The 22163-nt window shown below is 43.2% G+C and overlaps 2 protein-coding genes across 3 annotated transcripts in view; one reads left to right on the forward strand and one right to left on the reverse strand.

The window, feature by feature from the left end:
• Nucleotides 1-22163, forward strand: part of TMEM116 (transmembrane protein 116) — a 139307-nt gene that overhangs the window by 94947 nt on the left and 22197 nt on the right. The window lies entirely within an intron of this gene.
• On the reverse strand, nucleotides 4774-7956 carry LOC116572330 (disintegrin and metalloproteinase domain-containing protein 1a-like). The gene has a single exon (XM_032311237.1). It carries the CDS (start codon nucleotides 7759-7761, stop codon nucleotides 5299-5301), a length of 2463 nt encoding a protein of 820 aa, XP_032167128.1. The 5' UTR covers nucleotides 7762-7956; the 3' UTR covers nucleotides 4774-5298.

Genomic DNA, 22163 nt, shown 5'->3' on the forward strand with positions numbered 1-22163 from the left:
ATGTGGTTGGGCCTAGCCACACACAGGTGGCCAATGAGATTGTAACACACACACAGGAAACTCCACCGTGATGCTAGGCAACCAATTGAATTACAATTTACCCTAGTAGACATTTGAACCAGCCTATCACCTAGTTCAGAATTGGCTCCCAAAAGGTGCCCAAAGAGTGGGGTCCATACTCCTTGGTAGCTAGGAGACCGTAGGCGCCCCCACTGATTGAATACCTATACCTGGCCTGACTCATCCTTGTATTTAGACTTTGTTACCTGGGACTGGTTTCCCAGACTTGCTTTTAAGTAAGTTCCCCTGGGGTGGGGGCAAGGTCAATTTAAGTTTTACAACAAAAGGGCAGTTCAGCCGGGGTGGGGCCACTCTGGCTGAATAGGCCCTTACAGAAGCAAAGCATAAGTGACTCTTAACAATAGGGAGCAAAGTGGACACCTGTGTGGACTCAGTCACTTAAGTGTCTGCCTTCAGCTCAGATCATGAGCTCAGAGTCCTAGGATGGAGCCTCACACTGGACTCCCCTGCTCTGCAGGGAGTTTGCTTCTCCCTTTCCCTCTGACCCTCCCCACCCCCTGTTTGGCTCGTGTTTTCTCTTGCTCTCTCTCAAATAAATAGATAAAATCTTTTTTATTTTTTATTTTTTTAAAGATTTTTATTTATTTATTTGACAGATATCTCAAATAGAGATCTCTCTACTTGAGAGACGGCGGAGGGGGGGGGGCGAGCAGGCTCCCCCTGAGCAGAGAGCCCTATGTGGGGCTTGATCCCAGGACCCTGAGATCATGACCTGAGCGGAAGGCAGAGGCTTAACCCACTGAGCCACCCAGGCACCCTGATAAAATCTTTTTTAAAAAATAGGGAGCAAACTGAGTTGTTGGAGGGGAGGGGAGTAGGGGCATTGAGTAAAATGGATGATGGACATTAAGGAGGACACTTGATGAAATGAGCAGTGGATGTTATATGCAAGTGATGAATCACTAAATTCTATCCCTGAAACTAATACTACACATATGTTAACTAACTTGAATTTAAATAAAATCTAAAATAAAAAATAAAGGCTTCCACAGTAAAGGTAACCATCAATAAAGTGAAAATGCAGCTATTGAATAGAAGAAAGTATTTGCAAATCATGTTCTTAATAAGGGGTTAATATCCAAAATATGTAAAGAACTCCAACAACTAAATAGCAATAAAACAATCCAAATAAAAAATGGGCAGAATAGACATTTTGCAGAGAAGACATACCAGATGGCAAACAGGTCCATAAAAAGGAACTCAGGACCATTAATCATCAGGGAAATGCAAATCAAAGCTACAATGAGGTATCACACTACACATGTTAGAATGGTTATTATCAAAGACATGGTATAACAAGAGTTGGCTAGGATGTGGACAAAAGGGAACCCTTGTGCACTGTTGGGGGAAGTATAAATTGGTGCAGCCACTATGAAAAACACTATGGAGGTTCCTCAAAAAATTATAAAGAGAACTATGATATGATTCAGTAATTCCACTACTGGCTATCCAAAGGAAATGAAAACACTTAATAGAAAAGATCTCTGTAGGGGTGCCTGGGTGGCTCAGTGGGTTAAGCCTCTGCCTTCAGCTCAGGTCATGATCCCAGGGTCCTGGGATCAAGCCCCGCATCGGGCTCTATGCTCAGCAGGGAGCTTGCTTCCCCCTCTCTCTCTGCCTGCTGCTCTGCCTACTTGTGATCTCTCTCTCTCTGTCAAATAAATAAAATCTTTTTAAAAAAAAAAAAAGAAAAGATCTCTGTACCTCCGTATTCATGGAGCATTATTTACAGTAATCAAGACATCGAAGCAAGCTATGTGTTTATCATTGGATGTATGGATAAAGAAATATATATATTTATATATATACATATAAAATATCAAATATATACCTATATATAAGGGAATGGTATATGTAATATATATACAATATTATTGAGCAATAAAAAGAAAGAAATCTTGCCATTTATAACAATATGAACGGATCTTGAGAGAATTCTGGTAAGTAAAATAAGTCACTAGAGAAAGACCAATACCATATGATCTCAACTGTATGTGGAATCTAAAAACAAGCAAAAAGCAAAAATATATCATACATACAGAGAATAAGTTGCCAGAGGCAGGGCATGAGAGGGTTGGTGAAATGGGTGAAGGTGACTAAAAAGTACAAACTTTCAGTTAGAATAAGTAAGTCCTGCGGATATAATATACAGCATGATGACTAATTAATACTGTGTTGTGTATTTGAAAATTGCTAAGAGAGTAGAATTTAAAAGCTCTCATCATAAGAAAAATAATTGTAACTGTGTGGTGATGGATGTTAACTAGACTTACTGTGGTAACCATTTCACAGTATTTGCAAATACAAATCATGTTGTACACCTGAAACTAATGTTATATGTCAATTATATTTCAATAAAAATAAGCTTAAAAATGAAGTTTGAACATACAAAAAGCTGAATTTTTATCAAACATATGTCTTTGTTGTGGGCATAATTATATTCATGTGAGGTTATGAAGATATGATCTGGGTTTTCAATAAAGTATTATTTTTTTAAAGTTTCTTGGGGCCCCTGGGTGGCTCAGTTGTTAAGCATCTGTCTTCAGCTCAGGTCACGATCCCAGGGTCCTGGGATCGAGCCCCACATAGGGCTCCTTGCTCAGTGGGAAGCCTGCTTCTTCCTCTCTCACTCCCCCTGCTTATGCTCCCTCTCTCATTGTGTGTGTGTCTCTCTCTGTCAAGTAAATAAATAAAATCTTTAAAAAATTAAAAAAGTTTCTTTTGCTTTTCACTGGGCCCCAGAGAATGTGGTGGAGTCTTATTCCAGGCAATAAGGATATTCTCACAAGCAGTCCTGCAGGAATAAGAGAGGATGTTGGGTCAGGTCTGAGGGGGGAAATGGCCTCTCTAAGTCTACCATTAAGGCATAAGCCCTGGACTCCAGGAGCACTAATACGTATCTTCAGCACCACATTTTTCTTTTCCACTTTGCAATTTCCCTTTGCTCCAAAATGTGGATAAAATTGTAGAGCCTGGATGCGGCTGTGCCTTGAGGAATTAAGGACCTGGGTCTCTGCTGGCCTGAGGCAGCACAGAAGAGACAATAGCTGCGCAGGAAAGACAGGTAAAAGGTAGCAGTAAGTCACCATTAGGGGAGCAGGTGGCTGGTGATTGCTGACACAGATGATTGGAACATGCAAGCATTCATCAGAATCCCCCAGATGTAATGGGGAGAGGAATCAGATGAAGAGGTATACTTCCTAGAGGCAGTCAGACATAATGCAGAACTGTTGTCACCTGAGCTTTATAAGAAACTGACCCTTGAATGTGGAGATTTCACAACCCAAGTTACATCTAACTTTTCCTGCCCACATTAAAACTGGCCTCCTCCCCTACCATAGTCTACCCTAATGTGGGTAAAACTTCATTTCCTGGAATTCAAGATCGGATAAACTTTTTATTATTTACTTGACAATTTATAAATGTTTAGCAATTAGGGTGCCAGGGTGGCACAGTTGGCTAAGCATTTAACTCTTGGTTTCAACTCAGGTTGGGATCTCAGGGTCCTGGGCTCAAGCGCCCTGTCAGGCTCCAAGCTCAGCGAAGAGTCTGCTTAGGATTCTCTTTCCCCCTCTTTTCCTCCTCCCTCTCTAATATGAGTAAATTTTTAAAGTTTAGTATCAATATTGCATCTTACTAAGATTTTGGTTGTGTTAGGGAGTAGCAAGAGGCATTCTACAAAGGGAATGAATCTGGCCCTGTATTTTAAGGTTAGCTCCAGTTAATTACTCATGTGATAGACATTTATTAAGCATTTACAATATGCTGAGTCCAAGCACTGAATAGGAAGACAACATGCTCTTCCGTGATGTCAGGATGTAACAGGAGAAAAGACATTTTCATCAATAATAATAACACAATTTGAGAACTCATAATAGAGTTCAATTAGGGACATATTGAGTGCTTTATCCATCATTTTTACCACAGGAAAAAGCCCATGAGGGAATGGAGAATGGAGATGGGAGTCATACCTGAGGAGTGATAAGGTTCCACCACTGACCAGTTCTGGAGCAAATTTTCTTTGCTTCCTCATGAACAAGATGGAGATTTCATAGGGAAGTTGGGAGGATTAAATTGAGAAAATGAATGTGAAGTATTTAACATAGTTCCTACCATAGAATGAATAACGATATTTTATTTGCTTTGTGCTTCTTCATAGGGAAGTATCTACCACCTCTAATCTCCTTTGCCTATAATGGAGAGATTCCTTCTGATATGAGTCAGCAAGTTATTGTTTCAATAAATTAAAAAAACAGAAAAGACAAAATTTTAGTTTTATACATATACTTAGCACTATGGTATGTTGGAGTTGTATACTGTTAGAAAATAAGCTTAGTTTTTTGAGTCTAGGTGCTGCTCATCAGACATGAGACATTTAGAGGTCTGAAATTCATCCCATGAAGATTAGTAATGAGTAAAGTTTATGAAATCTTGTCTAGAACAAAAATAAATGAAACTTTTTAGGTGAAAGGGAATATGGCTCTATGAAATTCTTGGAAATGCTGGGAAGTAAACTCGATATACATACATCATGTTAAACAGCTGCCAGATTTGAAAAGGTGGATGATTTTAACACTTGCCCCTTGACCTTGGGAAAATCAGGGTCTTCTGGCTTCCCAGATATAGTACCTCCCACAGAGTCCCAGAACAAAATGGACTCAATAACTATGCCAAGTGGAATCTGAAGATATGTATAATCTGAATAGGGTTTTATTTATTTTTATGTTTAAACACTCTTCATTTAATGAAAGTACATTTATAAGGCAAACTAAAATGATCACACAAACAACTACCCTCATAATAGGTAGTGGTTACTTACAAAGTGAAAGTAATAAAGGTAAGCAAATGCAGTAGTACATGTCAAACAACTGAGATGAGAGATGGCATGTACTAAAAAGTTTCTGGTGAATGGAAAAATTGGCCCAAGACAAATACATTGATGTCTACAGATGCCTGTGAAGACTTCAAATGAAATGTGGAAAAGAAAAAGTAAAATATTTAGTATATTAAATAAATAAAAGCTTAATTACTAAAATGAGTTCCAAAAGTGGATGAATCCCTCCTCCTACATTAGTGTATTTTTATAGATGGTATATTTTTATTCAGGTCCCATCCCCGAGCCATCAATTCCCACTTCACTTGTACTTCCCTGAGCCTCATTCCCACTCAGTGCTTGAGATGTTTGATATATTTAGCTTCTTCCTCTCACTACTTCTTTTATGGCTCTGATTCTTCCTCTTCTTCCTCTTCTTCCTCCTCTTCCTCTTCTTCCTCCTCTTCCTCTTCTTCTGGCTGAACCTCTTCTGCCTCTTCTGGACCCTTTTCTTTGGGCTCTGGAGGAGCTTTTCTTGAATGTTTACACAAAAGGGCAATAAAAGCAGTTACTAATATTAATAGTAGGAAAAAAAGTACGAGAAATATTATGATCATATTGTCTACGAACTCATGTTCATGTTTGGCAGCATTGAAAGCATTTTCAGATTCCCGTTGTAAAATAGGAGAGCCACTGTCCACACTACCCCCAGTTCCTATAGTTGTGCAGTCAGGAGGGGCATAGCCAGCCTCACAATGGCAGTGCTTTAAATTGTTGCAAACTCCTCTCCCATTACACATTCGTTGTGGTTCACAGTCGTATTTCAGCACAGCATGATCAACGCAGGAGTAATTCAGACAGATTTTTTCTGGAGCACAACGTGTGCCAGCGTCCACATGTCCATCATCAGGGATATCAGTGTTATTATAGGCATCCACGCTCCAGCACCAGTCATCCCTATGAGGCACCTGGATCATTGTGTGCATGGGTTTGACCACTGGTACTTGTTTGACATTTGTACATATAATTTTCCCACAATATATATTTTCAGCTGTACACTTTACATATTCCTGGTTATCTGAATTGGGAAGGCCACAGTTTCCAAACCGGTCCCCTTTAGTGTTCATGGAAATGTAACAGTCTTCTGGGGCAGACCTTGCAGGGTATCCAAAAACATTTACACATTGAAAATCAGCAGTCTTGCACAGACCATTAATGCAATAGTGAACTCGTTCACAAGGTGTACCATCTTGCTTGTATGTGTTGGTGGGGCATTTGTCAGAGTTACCATCACAATACTCTGGGAGGTCACACTCTCCAAAAGGAGAACGGCACATGATTCCCTTTTCTAGATATCCACACGTTTCATTACAGCAGAGTCCAGAACTACACAATGCCGTTGCCCTTAGCCTACATGTTTCATCACAGCACAGGTTATTACCACAGTCAGGTCCACAGTCACACTCCTCATACATATCCAACACACCGTTTCCACACGTGGCTTGCCTACGCAGACGACCTTGGGGCCGGGGCTTGTTAAACAGGCAGGCCCCTTTGTGTTCCCGGAGGAACTGGTAGAAGTGGTCAGAGCTGCAGTTGCTGAAGCCACTTTCTTTAGTGATGTTCTCATGCATAAGGCAAAAGAGTTTATCTTCACAAGTGCAGGCCGAGTGGTCGTGCTGAATACCCAAGTTGTGCCCAAGCTCATGGGCCATGAGCGCCACAAACAGGAGGACATCTTCATGGTGGAAGGATTCAACAGCAGCTGCAAAGCCTCTTGAACAGGCACCATTGAGAAATGCCTGTCCCACATCGTCTTCAGGGTGATGTCCCACGATCAGGTGGGCAACATCGTGCTTCACCCGGGGGAAGAGCTTCTCCTGTCTCCAGCTATTGAAATTCCTCAGTGTAACTCGCAAGTCCGCTGGGACTTCGATGAGGTCCCCCTCGGTCCAGATCTCCATTCCGGCCAGCACCACCTGGGTGTTTATGCCCCGAGTGAAGATGTTGGCCAGAGCAGTGATGTCCATTACTCTCTGGACTGTCTCATCGATGTTCCTGCCCCACATCTGGAAGCGCTGGTTGCTGACCACGACAAACATCTCCACGTACTTGGTGTGTGACCAAAAGGACGGCAGGGCCTGTAGACTGCGAGGCTTCCTGCTCCCTTGCTGCCGGCTGGTGGACACCACTTGGCTGCCTTTGGAAGTGACGCTGCAGGACACTCGAGCTTGGGGTGCCATGGTGTACAACACATGTTCAAACTGTTTTGAGGTGTCCCTGGGCTCAATGCCATAGGGCTTCCCCTCCTTAATCAGGATGCCCCTGAGGCCTGAACAGGTGTTGAGGGAAACAAAAGAACCCGGGACTCCTTCTAGGTAGCCTTCGTAGTGACAGTCATGAGGGATGAAAGGCACTTCTTGCCCCAGGACCCCATTGTGGTAGCTGAAGACTGGAAAGTTATTCACAAAATAGTCTCTCTTCACCTTCAGTTGAATCACCTGCTTCTGGCCCTGCATTACTAGTGTATAGGATGCCTTTTCCCCTGGGTCTTCCTTTCCCTTGACTGTCAGACTCTTGGGGATGACTGTTTCGTAAGAAGAATAATACACAGATCCAGGGTCACAGTACAAGCCTGGCAGGAAAATCAGTACCAACACTAGCATGATCCCCAACCTGACACACGAAGGTCCCAGCACTACTGGTGCTCGCCTCCAGCCCTTCATTTGTGGAGCCCAAGCCAGAAGCACTCTGCCAGCCCCATAGGCAGCCACTTGGTATTTCTGTAGAGAAGACGAGGAGGAGGCAGACTGTCTCAAAGAAGCTGCCATTGACATGGCCGTTGGGAATCGGTTGATGGTGTCCATCAGAAGCAGCTGTCCCTGACACAGAGACCCTCAGGCGTTAGCTCCAGATCTATGCTGGCCGCATAAAGGGTGGCTACTGCCTACCTGAGAGAAGCATAGCCTCTGGCTGTGTCCTTTCCAGTCTTTCCGATCTGTTATCCTTCAGGTAGTATCCTTTCTATGTGACTTCTTCCCCAGCATCAACTTCAGTGCTCCCTGGCTAAAGTCCTTTTGACATCGTGGACTGATGTAATCATGAAGGACTGCAGGTGCTAAAAGGCAAGACCCTGCCTGGAGAGTGGAAACAAAACCTCCATGCCTTCTCAACTGTGCCACACGGAATACCCCACCCCCGCCCCTCCTGTCGTCCGTTGCTTGGCTAACTCCAAGTGTTCCAGACCAGGGGGTTTAGACATCTTTGGAGACACACTCTGTTGCTCACTTCCCCTCCTTTAAAACTCTTGCTCCGTAACACATCCACATCATAACTCAGATTGTTCTTTGTCCGTGGATGGCATTGTAGGGATATGCGTCATCTCACAGGCCAGTCTGTTAGAAAAGGCAAGTGGAGTGGCAGCCCTGTGCCACAAGATAGACCCGAGTGCGCCGGTGACTTCCGGGGCAAGGGTCAATACCCCTGTGTTTTAACATCGTCAGAGTTTGGTTTCTCACGTTCTGTTTATAACACTGTCCAATCATGTGTATGGGGATGCCAGTAGAGCGGCCTGCCCTTCTGGGTGAGTATCATGGGCCCATTGGTGGGTGAGTCCAGGCCCACACTCTTCACAGGATGGCCCTGACATCCTGGTATGCTAATAGTATGCCTGTTGTAAACTAGGTATCCTGAAAGTCTCTCCTGTGTTAGAATACGGCCTCCGTGTGTTCAGTGACCAGTTCTGTCTGATCATCTTTATTAGACCCTCAGGTCTAGGAGAGTGCTTGTCCAAAAGTAGACAAACAAGAATTATTTACCAAGTGAATAAATGACTCCCAGGTTATGAGTGCTGTGATGTCTCATCTGTTGTGTTATTTGTTTGTTCCTGCTTGATGCCTGTCCTGAATGGCTAAAAATGTCTTCAGGAAAACCCACAACCATGCTGACTAATGGCACATTTGTGATCTCAATATGTACCTCTTCCTACATTCGGCCAGCAGGTCACTCTCTTGACTTCTTCTGGCCTCACCTTTGGCTGAGAAAAATAGAAGCAGTCCAAAGAGTGCTTCCACGGGTCGGTGCCGGGTGAGCCCCCCTGTGTCTAGATCCTCTCCTACTATGGTGGATAAGTTGTCCATGCTCCAGTGGAAGGCCAGTCCCTCTGCTTGCATGCGGAGTCTCCTCCCCTTTTTAATTTCTCGTGGACTTTGTTTGCTTTTCCAGTTGTCCCTTCTCCCTTTTCCATCTTAAACAATAAGAAAGAAGAAATAAGAAACAAACAAAAGTAAGAAGTCAAACAACAAGTAAAACACAAAACAATAAACTAAATCCTGAGTGTATTTTGGTTTGTTTGTTAAAAGAAACTAGATCTCAAAAACAGGAAAGGAAGAAAAACTTACATATATATTTTTGTGTATCTTTGTGTGTATATATCTCTCAATTTGTATGTGTAGGTCTCAAATAGGAAAGAATGAAAAACTTTTATATATAAATATATATAATAAGTATAATATTAATTTATATATAAATGTATAAAATATATAATTATATAAACATATGTATTTATATAGAAATAAAAACTTACATGTAAATGTAATATAATATCATAATAACATATGTAACTATATATAATAAAAATACAATAAAATACAACAGAAGGAAACATAAAGTATATATCACAAACTTTAATAAGAACCAAAAAAGAATTTTAAAAAATAAGAAAATACCTGAAAAGAGTAAAACTGAAAGACTAATGAATAATAATTATTTTTAAAAAGCTGTGAATGCTCTATACTGTCTTTCATTTCAAAAGCTGAAGTCTTCCAGGTCCCTATAATGGGAAAACTTGGTGCTAGCGAGTTGTTCCAGCTGGTCTTCTGGCAGAGGAGTCTGTTGCGGGAATTCTCAGGTGTCCTTGCTTGGTGGAATTGCACTGCTATTACCAGGGAGCAGGGCTCAGTGCAAGCAGCTCCAGATTGCACTGTGTTGCCCACCGTTTTGTTCTCTGAAGGCCTTCAGCACCAATGCGGTTGGGGGTATGGATATGGCTGTGCCCCGATCTCTAGCCACCACCACCCAACTGCACTCTTCAGGGAGCCCTCACGGGTGCAGTGAATCACCTCTTGTCTCCCTGGTTTCCGACGGAACTCTTTGTTCACCCAGCCTGTGACCAAGCATTTTTATCTCAGGCACCCACCCAGCTCTGAATCTCCAAACTTGACAGACTCCTGCAGTGCGAACACATGCCATTTTTCCCAGGAAAGGGGATGCGGGCCTCGCTGTACTTCTCCCTGTTGCTGTCCCCTGCACAGAGAGCAGTCATACCACCATGAAGCAATTCACAGTATATGGCAACACAGAGCAGAAAGCTGGCTGCTAGGCTTGCTGTTTTCACCTGGCTTCCCGGCTCTGAAAATCCTGCCACACTCTGGCTCCCCACTTTCTTCTTGTGACCTTGGGGATCCCGGGACCACGCTATCCGATGTGGGATTCCACCCCACCTCGTCACCTGAGCATCTTTAAGCCAGGGACATCCCCCACTGTAGCAGATTCCTAAAGTTCCGATTTTGTGCTCCCCTGATTATAATACTTTGAGGGAGCTTCCTTAAGCAGGCTTCCTCCCTCTGCCCTATCTACCCATCTATTGCCTGGGATTCACGTCTTCATACCTCCTATCCTCCAAAAGGTGGTCACTTTCCTATTTGTAGAATTGCAGCAGTTCTTTTCTTGGAGCTCTGATTAGTTTTGCAGGTGTTCAGAATGATTTGGTAACTATGTAGCTGAATTCCAGGAACCAGACGAAACTAGGGTCCCCTACTCCTCTGCCATCTTAACTTCTCCTCTGTGATTTCCTTTAGAAGAGTTTCCTCAAAAGATCAAGTTCATAGAGAAAGTAGAATAGAGTTGACCAGGAGCTGGGGAAAAGAGTGACTGGGAGTGATTATTGTCTGATGGGTACCGAGTTTCAGTTTGGGACGATGACAGGTTCTGGAAATGGATGGTGGTGAAGGCTGTCTAGCAGTGTGAATGTACTTAATGCTACCAAACTGTACACTTAAAAAATGGCAAAGACAGTTAATTTTATGTGATGTATATTTTACTGATGGAGGGAGACTGCTGAGTAGGTACTACCCGAATGACGGAATCAACAGTTTTAGCTCTGTAGAAATCACCCATGTGCCATTGCCAATCACAAATCTCCTGCATCGGAGATAATCATGATCCCATCTCTCATGGTAACCACCTTCTCCTTTAAAAAAAAATTGTTTTGCTTCCCAAGTGTGCATCCCAGTGTAACTGTGTAATTTTATTTTACTTGTCTTTTAGTAACACCTTTATTGAGATACAATTCACATGCCATGATCGTTTTTGTTTAAGGAGTCCAGTTCAAATAAGTCAAGAAGAGAAAGTCAGTTTTCCTATGGGTTCACTTACTTGTGGAACATAAGGAATAGCATGGAGGACATTAAGAGAAGTAAGGGAAAAATGAAGGGATGGGAATCAGAGGGGGAGACAAACCATGAGAGACTGTGACTCTGAGAAACCAAGTGAGAGTCTCACAGAGGAGGGGTGGGAGATGGGTTGGCCTAGTGATGGGTATTAAGGAGGGCACGTATTGTATGGAGCACTGGGTGTTATACACAAGCAGTGAATCATGGATCCTACATCAACCTCGATGATGTACTGTATGGTGACTAACATAACATCATATGAAAATAAATAAATAAAGATTCCAGTTCAGGGGCACCTGGGGGGCTCAGTTGGTTAAGTGTCTGCCTTCAGGTCAGGTCGTCATCCCAGGGTCCTGGGATCAAGCCCCACTGAGCAGAGAGCCTGCTTCTTCCTCTCCCTGCCACTCCCCCTGTTTGTACTCTCTCTCTCTGTCAAATAAATAAATAAAATCTTCAAAAAGTAATAAAATAAAGTTCATTTCAGTGGTTTGTAGTATGTTCAGAAAATTACACAACCATCACCGCAGTCGATTTTAGAACATTTTCCCTCACCCTCTAAAGAAAACTCTCCCATTCATTAGCAGCCCCTCCTCATATCTCCCCTCCCCTGAGACCCCGGCCACCACCAGTGTGTTTTCTAGGACTTTGTCTGTTCCGGGTATTTCATAGCAAGAGACTCCTACAAGTTGTCATCTTCTGTGATGGACTTATTTCACCTCACGTGTTTTCAAGGATGAGCCATGTTGTTGCATGTGTCAGTACTTCATTTCCTTTGGGCCAAATAGTCGATTCCTTCTGAATAAGGAATATGACACATTTATTTATTTATTTGTTTGTTTATTTATTTATTTATTTAGGACTCATCAGTGGTTGACCATGTTGGTGGTTTCCATTCTTTGGCTATTGTGAATAATACTGCTGTGGACATTGGAGTAAAAGTTTTTGCTTGGACACATGTTTTCATTTTCCATGGGTAGGTGCTTGGGAGTGGAATTGCTCAGTCATGTGTTAGCTCTGTGTTTAGCGTTTCGAGGAACTGCCCAGCTGTTCTCTAAAGCAGCTACATACTTTTCCATTCTTGCCAGCCGCGAAGGAGGATTCCAGTTTCTCCACATCCTCACTGACATTCGACACTCTCTTTTTGATTTTAGCCATCCCAGGGGATGTAAAATGGTATCTCATTGTAGTTTTGATATGCACATTTCTGATAATTCATGATATTGCACGTCCTTTCACATTCTTATTGATCTTTGTTTCTTCTTTGAAGAAATGTCTGTTTACAGCCTGTGCCCTTTTAAAATTGGACATTTTTTCTGGTAGGAGTTCTTGATCTTTTCTGGGTACTAGTCCCCATGAGATATATGACATGCTAATATTTTCTCCCATCCTGTGGGCCGGCCGTCTTTTCACTTTCTCAGTGCTGTGTTTCTCTCACGGAGAAGTATTCCATTTCTCCTTCCAATCTTTTTTATTGAGGTAAAACACACATAGCATAAAATTTACCATTGTAACCATTTGTAAGTACACACTTCAGTGGTATTAGATACATTCATAATGTGCCACCGTCACCACTATCAATTTCCAGGACTCCTTTTAATCTTAAAACCTATAACTGAAACTCTCTAGTCATTAAACTGTAAATCCCCATTGCCTACTTTCCTCCAGGCCGTAGCCACCACCATTCTACTTCCTGTCTCTAGGATTGTGACTACTCTGGGTGCCTCCTATGAGTGGACTCATACAAGACTCGTCTCTTGGGAACTGGCTTATTTCCCTTGGCATAATGTCCTTGAGGGCCATCCGTTGTGGTGGCACGCGTCAGGATTTCTTTTCTTTCTGAGGATGGATAGTGTTTCGTTGTAAGTATACACCACATCTTGCTTATCCATTGGTCGTCCATCGATGGACATTTAGGTTGCTTCTGTGTTTTAGCTATTGTGAATAGTGCTGCATGTGAACCCAGACATACCAACAGCCCTTCAAGACCCTACTTTCAGGGGTGCCTGGGTGCCTCAGTGAGTTAAAGCCTCTGCCTTCAGCTCAGGGCATGATATCAGGGTTCTGGGATCAAGCCCCGCATAGGGCTCTCTGCTCAGCAGGGAGCCTGCTTCCCCCTCTCTCTCTCTGCCTGTCTCTCTGCCTACTTGTGACCTCTGTCAAATAAATAAATAAAATCTTTAAAAAAAAAAAAAGACCCTACTTTCAGTTCTTTGGGGTGTATACCCAGGAGTGGAATTGCTGGTTTGTATGGCAAGTCTATTTGTGATCTTTTGAGGAACCAATTTACATTTTCACTGGCAGCTCACATGGGTTCCAATTTCCTCCACGTCCTCATCAACACAAGACGTCTTATTTTCTGTTTTTTGGATGGTAGCTGTCCTCATGGGTGGGAGGTGGTATCTCACTGCAGTTTTGGTTGGCTAATGACAAGTGATGTTGAGCATCTTTTTATGTGCCCGTAGGCCATTTGTGTATCTTCTTTGCAGAAATGTCTCTTCGAGTCCTCTGCCCATTTTTTAAAAAAAAAATTTCATTTATTTGACAGAGAGAGAGAGAGAGATCACAAGTAGGAAGAGCAGCAGGCAGAGAGAGAGGGGGGAAGCAGGCTCCCTGCTGAGCAGAGAGCCCGATATGGGGCTCGATCCCAGGACCCTGGGATCATGACCTGAGCATGAGGTCAGGCTTAGCCCACGGAGGGCTTAGCCACGGAGCCACCCAGGCACCCCTCTGTGCCCATTTTTTGAATCAGGTAGTTCCTTTTGTTGTTTGTGGTGGTGAGTTGTAGGACTGTCCCTGTATATTCTGGATATTAATCCCTTATCAGACAGACACTTGATTTGCAAATATTTTCTCCCATTCTGTGGGTAGCCTTTTTCCTGTGTCAGTAGTGGTTTTGATGCACAAAAGTTGTAAAGTTTCGTTAAGTCCATTTCATCTGTTTTTTGTTGTTGTGACCTGTGCCTTTGGTGTCATGCCTCAGAATTATCTTGGCCAAATCCAGTGCCGTGAAAGGTTTCCTTATGTTTTCTTCTAAGAGTTTATAGCAAGACAAGTCCTCTGAAGGGGGATTTTCTGGGGAACTGCCAGGCGTAAAATTAGTAACAGCTCTATGGCCATGGTGCTTTTGGGGGGGCTCTGAACTGTCCTGCCCATTCCACGGGGTGTAGGCTGCCTGTTTCACAGCTACCCTGGTTGCTATGATGCAGTTTTTCAAGGCTAGTGGGGACCTGAGGGAGAGGGATATGGGACTAAGGCAATTAAAACTTGACATAGCTCAGTGCTCTTACCAAGATTCAGCTGTTTTATTCCCACTTTTGAACAAAGAAGCTTCACTGGTTCAGTGTCTTGGATTAATTCCCACACCTCCAAAAGGTGGGTGTTGACTCTTTTTGCCTGTGAGGGAACTGTTTGTATGGAGGAGGGGATTTCTGGAGGACCTAATTTTAACATTTTGGGAGTGCTTCCCATTTTACCTCTTCACTTCCTACGAATCCATAGGAATGCAGTGTGGCCTCTTCTGTTCCACGTGGTATTTAAGTTTACACTTACTTACCCTCTTCGGTGCCGCCATAGTTCATTCGCTGCCACATTGTTCTACCCTTGTATTTCTGTGTGTGGATCCATCACAACGTTCATTGTATTATCTGTGAACACAGGGCTCTTTTCTTTTGGAATATTATGCAGAGTCCTTCTTATGACCGTTATTGTCCAGTAACGTGATGCACATAAGCAGAAATTTCTAAGGCATTTGCCAAAGAGTAAAAGAGCTAAGTTATAGAGAACTAGAGAAAATAAATTTAACTAGAAAATTGAAAGTGCTATTTCAAAGTGTCATGCCACTTTATGTTTCTGAGGCAGTTTACGAGAGCTTCTGCTCTTCCACAGCAACACTTGGAATTTTTAGTTTTTTTAGTTTTTTTATTTTAAGATTTTATTTATTTATTTGACAGACAGGGATCACAAATAGGCAGAGAGGCAGGCAGAGAAGGCGGGGGGAGCAGGCTCCCCGCCAAGCAGAGAGCCCAATGCAGGGCTCGATCCCAGGAGCCTGGGATCTTGACCTGAGTCGAAGGAAGAGGCTTTAACCCACTGAGCCACCCAGGTGCCCTGGAATTTTTAGTTTTAATAGCCAATCTTGTGGTTGTGTAGCAACATCTTTGTGCGGCTATATGATCTGTGTTTCTCTGAATACTGATGACAGTGGAACACCCTCACAAATGTTTGTTTGGCTCACCCTTGGCACTTTGACTCCAGTAGAATAAGCTTTCATTCCCACCCATCCATCCAAACTGCTCTGCTCCGGGATACCGATGAATAACTCTCCATTGTCAAATCAAATGATCAACACTTGATCCTCTCCTTGGACCTACTGGTAAGACTTAAAAGATGATCAGAGTGTTCTGACTTACCTTTGGAAAAGAATCACTCTGCCCATTGGGTGGAAAACAGGATGCTAGGAGGGAGAGCCAGAGTGGAAGTAGAGAGACCAGTTAGAGACTTCTGCGGTTGGAGAAGGGAAGGAGTTGTTGATGGCTCTCAGGGTGCTGGAGAGTGGGGGTCGGTGGCAGTGGTGGTAAGAGGTCTCATTCTGGATAGATGTTGAAGGTAGAGCCATGAGAATCTGCAGATGGACTAGTGTTGTAGTGTAAGGCTCTTCTAGAAACACTTTCTTTCTTGGGTTTTCAGGACATGATCTCTCCTGGTTGTTCCCCTACCATACCAGCCACTCCTTCTCCCCCCACTTCTTTCCTGAGTCCTCATTTTATCAACACCTATACATGGAGCACCCTGGAGCTAAGCCCTCACCCAGTCCTCGGATCTGTTCCTTTCTCTGTCTGCTGGCTCTGCTCCCTGGTCAATGGCCACCAGTCCCGTGGCTTGGATATCATCTCCGGACTGGCAACTCTCAAGTAGACATCTGTGGCTGACTTTCCTCCTGAGTTCCAGACCCAGTTGTCTTGCTGCTTAGCTGCCATGCCCGCCTGGGTGTTTAAGAGGCATCTCAAGCTAAACACGTCCAACGCCTGCTTTTTCCACACTCATCTGCACCTCAGTGAATGGCAACTCTGTTCTTGCCAATGCTCAGGACAGAGCCAGTGGAGTCCTCCTCCTTTGCCACCTTTCTCTAACACTCTATATCTGCTGTGTCACCAAATCCTTTGAGCTCTACTGCACAGTATCCGCAGCTTCTAGCCTCTTCTCACCGCTACCACTTCAGCCACCCTCCTAAAAGCTTCCAGCATCTCCTGCTTGGCATATCACATGGTCTCTAAGGATTCTCTACTTATGCAATGGCCCATCGCCCCATCCCTGCCTGTTCTTTGATCATGTAGCAGATGGACTGATCCTTCAGTACTTCTCAGCTCTGGTCACTCCTTTGCCAGAGGCCTTCTGTGCTTCCCATCTCCACTGAAATAGAAACGTAAGTCCTTACCAGCCCTTACCAAGTCTTCACGTGACCTGTCTCCATCCACAGCCCTCAACTGCTACTCCACCATGCCCACTCTGTCCAGATAATGCTGACCTCCTTGCTGCTCTTCAGACATGCCAAGCATGCTCCCATCTCAGGACCCTTCCACTTCGACTTCCCTCTCCCTGATGGGCTCTTCCCCTCTCTGACCATTGGCTTCAAATAGAATTCCACCTTCACATCACTCTTGTTCCCCTTGCATAGCTTCATTCTGCTCCGTTACACATATTACAGCCTGACGCATCATGGAGTTATCTTTTTGTTGGTGCCAGGTTTGCAGTCTTTTTTTTTTTTTTTTTCATTTTCATGGGTTTAGAGGCTTTGTCTTACTTTTTTTCCATGTCCCTAGTACTAGTACAACAGTTCATAGGTAAGGACTCAGCAGTGGTTGAATGAATGAATGAGGAGAGGTGACATGTCAGCTTCACAGTCCAGTTGGGCTTGTGTAAAAAGCACCAAGATTGGACAGCAAGCCGCGAATGTGCAAGTTGGCCTGTCCTGAGCCATTTGCACCTTAAGGACTAAGGATGCGGTCAGAAGAGGGAGAAAGCTGGAATCTTTGACTTAGGGTCCAAGCAGCAGGTTGCTTTTAATGCCACATGGTCTTGAAAGGAGGGCTCTAAGGAAAGGAAGAAAGTCCTTACCAGGCTTACCTGTAACTGGGCCCAAGGCAGAGATTGCCACATCAGCCAAATCTTACTCCTCCTCACCCGCAGAGATTTTCAATTTAGGAGGGGAAGTAGAATGTGTTTGCAAATGATCATGTACGTGATAGATCAGAATGTCAGAGGTATAAAGGAAGTTCAGTACTGTGACTCGGTAGTGGTAGATCTTACCATAGCTGAACAACGTACAATTCATACAATCTTACATCCATCGACCCAGTTGATTTTAGATCTCCTAAAATCAGTGTTGATCTGGGGCGCCTGGGTGGCTCAGTGGAGTGGGTTAGGCCACTGCCTTCGGCTCAGGTCATGATCTCAGGGTCTTGGGATTGGGTCCCGCATCGGTCTCTCTGCTCTGCAGGGAGCCTGCTTCCTCCTCTCCCTCTCTCTGCCTGCCTGTCTGCCTTCTTGTGATCTCTGTCTGTCAAATAAATAAATAAAATCTTAAAAAAAAAAAAGTCAGTGTTGATCTGCATACCCATTGTATTCCAAGCAGTGCACTCGATACCATCACACACATCACCCAACTTAATCTCTCAGCCAGTCTGTGAGAGGCATCCTTTGTGTGGCCATCTTACTGAGGCAGAAACCTAAGCCTGAGGAAGTGAAGTTTGGTGTCTAAGACCAACTAGCCAGAGAGAGTAATACCTGGGTTTAGAGAGAAGGAAGATGAATCAGAAGAAAGGTGATTTTCTCTCTCTTTTTTTTTTTTAAGATTTTATTTATTTATTTATTTATTTGACACAGAAAGAGATAGCAAGAGAGGGAACACAGCAAGGGGAGTGGGAGAAGGAGACACAGGCTCCCCGCTGAGCAAGGAGCCTGATGTAGGGCTTGATCCCAGGACCTTTTGATCATGACCTGAGCTGAAGGCAGTAGCCTAATGACTGAGCTACCCAGATACCCTGACTCTCTTCTTTTTAGAAAGGTTATTCTTTACTCTCAATATCCTTTCTGGTTGGATTTGTTAGGCTAGGAGAACACAAGACTCCAGGATTACACAGCTTTCATGTTCTTAGCATCCAAGGAGAAGAAGAAAAGAGCTCTCCTACCCTACGACCCAGCAATCCCACTACTGGTATTTTCCCCAAAGATACAAATGTAGTGATCCAAAGGGGCATGTGCACCTGAATGTTCATAACAGCAATGTCCACAATAGCCAAACTATGTAAAGAACCTAGATGTGGTATATATATATATATATATATATATATATATATACAGTGGAATACTATTAAGCCATCAAAAGAAATGAAATCTTGCCATTTGCCATGACGTGGATGGAACTAGAGGGTATTATGCTGAGCGAAATAAGTCAATCAGAGAAAGACAATTATCATATGCTTTCCCTGATGTGAAGAATTTGAGAGGCAACGTAGGAAGTTTGAGGGTTAAGGAAGGGAAAAATGAAACAAGATGGGATCGGGAGGAAGAGAAACCATAAGAGACTCTTAATCTCACAAAACAAACTGAGGGTTGCTGGGGGGAGGGAGGTAGGAAGAGGGTGGTTGGGTTATGGACATTGGGGAGGGTGTATGCTATGGTGAATGCTGTGAAGTGTATAAATCTGGCAATTCACAGACGTATCACTGGGGCTAGTAATACATTATATAGTTAATAAAAGAAAGAAAAGAGCTCTCATGGTGCTTAGGAAAGGTAGTCTATTACTGTCTCTTATGCTTGAATTGTTTTGTAAAACACCGCTAATGTTGACATTGGTCATAAATACAGCTAATATGACAATAAAGATGATTAAAAATTGTATCTGTTTTGGAAAAAGATAATGCATAAAAGGAATAGTTTCTTTTTTTAGGTGCATTGTTACATAAAATATAAGTACTGCAATAGAGACTCTGAATAGTTGGGGGATCTGATGTACTGTACTTGGATGCAACAGTTTTATAAAGAGATTCTTGGTTGTAGGTTTTCCTTAAAACATGACACATCAGTTATTTCAAAGTTGGGGTCCAGTCTGATTTTTACAAAGCATAGAGCTAATTGGTAGCCTTTGCTTTATTTGGCATCTTGTTTACATTTCTGTATTTTTCTGATGACCTAACTTACCTGTGAAACCATAAAGGAAGGCCCTGGTTGGATAAGGGGTCAGTGAATGGTGTGAGGGAGAGCCTTCTTTCCTGTCCTCTGGCACCTACACTGTGCATTTTTTATTTCTGTTTACACGGAGGGAAATTGTCTGCACTCACATCCAGCTTGTGATTACTAGGTGACTGAAAATGCATTACTAAGAGAAAGGTTGTGGCTTTGGAGCTCTTTCCTTTTGTGTCTTGCAAGGCTTCCTTTCCATTTCTCCACTAACACATGAGTAGCTCTAGAATTGAGATTCTGAGAATATGTTACATGAGTAAACACGTTTCTCACAAAGTCCTAACTGGAGATTTCACTCAAGGACAAGGGTGGATGGATCCTCCCCTGTTCAATAGAAAGCAATCACTTGTTGGTCTCTTTCAGACTGACTGCCCTATCGGACTTTCCATGAGTATCCTCAAAGAGAATCCATGTTTCCTTGAGAAAAGTAGAGAGAGGTATGCTGGAGCAGTTTCAAGAGCCTCCCTGGAGGGACAAAGTTTGAACCAAGTAAGGGTAGGGAAGAGTCGAAAGCCCAGAGCAGAAAGTGGCCATGGCATGTAGTGAGGACACAGGTCCTTCCTGTCAGACAAACTGATATGAGGAATGAGGACATGCTTGTTTTCAAGTCACAGGAGACAACGGCTGGTAGTGGACAGAAGGACCCAGTTGTCAGAGTCCTTTAAAGCCATACCAAGTTTATGTCGTCTGCTCTAGATAATGAGAGAGCAGTGGACCTTCCTAAACTCCAGACTGTGGTGACAAGACTAGTGTCCAAACAACATTGGGAAGGTCATTAGAAAGCCTGGTTAGGTAGTTCTCAGCAGTAAAATGGGCATTGGTTTGCAAACACTTGATCAGTCATGATTCCACTTCTGGTTTCCTTTGTAAATATTTAGAAAATTGTTTTCTAACTGTGAGAAGAGTTGCGTGGGTTTGTCCTTCACAAACTAATCCAATGCCTTTGTTATCCTCATACATTTCATTGCAGCGTGACCTCCTTAGGTAAGACTGCCATGATTTTATTAAATAACAAAAGCATATTGGACCTTCCCCCCCGACTTCTTCCCTGGTCCAAAAAGTTTTACAGCTTAATGTTCAGAAGCAGGGAGAATATTAATTTTAAAGAGTCAACATTTTGCAAACATTCTTGGAGGAAGTCTGCTCTTGGTTTTGAGAAAACACTTCAGTGAGCATGTTTGCCGAAAGGAAACACCAAAATTCTGTTCTGACATTAAGTTTCTCAACACTGAAAGTTTTAATTTTAATTTTTAATACCATGTCAAGAAATTTTGCAGACAATGAGTACCCGGGTAGCTCAGTGGGTCAAAGCCTCTGTCTTCAGCTTAGGTCATGATCTCAGGGTCCTGGGATCGAGCCCTGCATCGGGCTCTCTGCTCAGCAGGGAGCCTGCTTCCTCCTCTCTCTCTGCCTGCCTCTCTGCCTGCTTGTGATCTCTATCTGTCAAATAAATAAATAAATATCTTTAAGAAAAAAAAAAAAGAAATTTTGCAGAACTTTAATTAGTGCAGAGTTGTATCTCTGTGAAATTGATAATGTCACCTGTGTTTAATGTAAATCTTTTCATTTTCCTTCAACTGAGCCCCAGAGGGGAGGTTGGTGTCTGGCTCCAAGTTCTGAGGACATTCCTAAAGTACTCCTACATGGACAAGGAAAGATGTCAGGTTGGGGACATCCAAGGAAAGAGAGGACGTATCCAAGTCTCCCAGGTAGGGGCATGACCTCTGGACTCCAGGAACATTAATATTGGCCACATCCAAATGCATTCTTTTCCACATTGTAGTTTCTCTTTGTTCCCTCTAAGTCTGGATAAAAGTCTAGAGCCTGGACTTGGCTGTGCTTTGGGGAAGCAAGGAAAGGGCTTCAGTCTCCACCAGTCTTAGGGAGCACAGAGAGGACAGTAACCACCCAGGGAAGGCGGGTAAAGGATGGCAAGGAGTCATCGTCAGAATCTCTTGGGGCTGCAGCCAGCTGGGTCATGAGTGACTACCCATGCAGATCACTGGTACATGTAAGCAAACACACCTCAGAATCCCCCAAACATTATGGGGGTAAGGAATTAGGTGATAAGAGTATGCTTTGTAGAAGCAATCACACAAAAGCTAAACACTGAACCTTGACTCCGACTTACCCTACTTCCCTTATTTTGCTCACATTAAAATTTGTCCCCTCCTTTCTATAACATATGCTAAACAACTTCAACCAATCCCTGGGATTTGGAGTTTCCACACATTTTAAGATTTACCTGAGAGTTTATAAGTATGTCCAATTTTCTATCACTTTTTCAGAGGAAGTTCATTCAAATAGTCCTGACCTTTGTTTCCTGCTTTCAATGCAATCATAAGGACAGCCACTAAAAATTTAAAATGTCTATTCAACTTCCAACTTGTGTTATTTGCTAAATTTTTGTAAATTTTGTTGTGAAATATTGTTCACAACATTTTGTTTTTTTGTTTTAAAGATTTTGTTTACTTATTTGAGAGAAAGCAGGAGTGCAGGGTTGGGGGCAGAGAAAGGAAGAGGGAGAGGCAGAAGCAGACTCCCCACTGAGCAGGGAGTCTGACATGGGGCTTTAT

Source organism: Mustela erminea, chromosome 13, assembly GCF_009829155.1.
Source record: "Mustela erminea isolate mMusErm1 chromosome 13, mMusErm1.Pri, whole genome shotgun sequence".
Taxonomy (NCBI): Eukaryota; Metazoa; Chordata; class Mammalia; order Carnivora; family Mustelidae; genus Mustela; species Mustela erminea.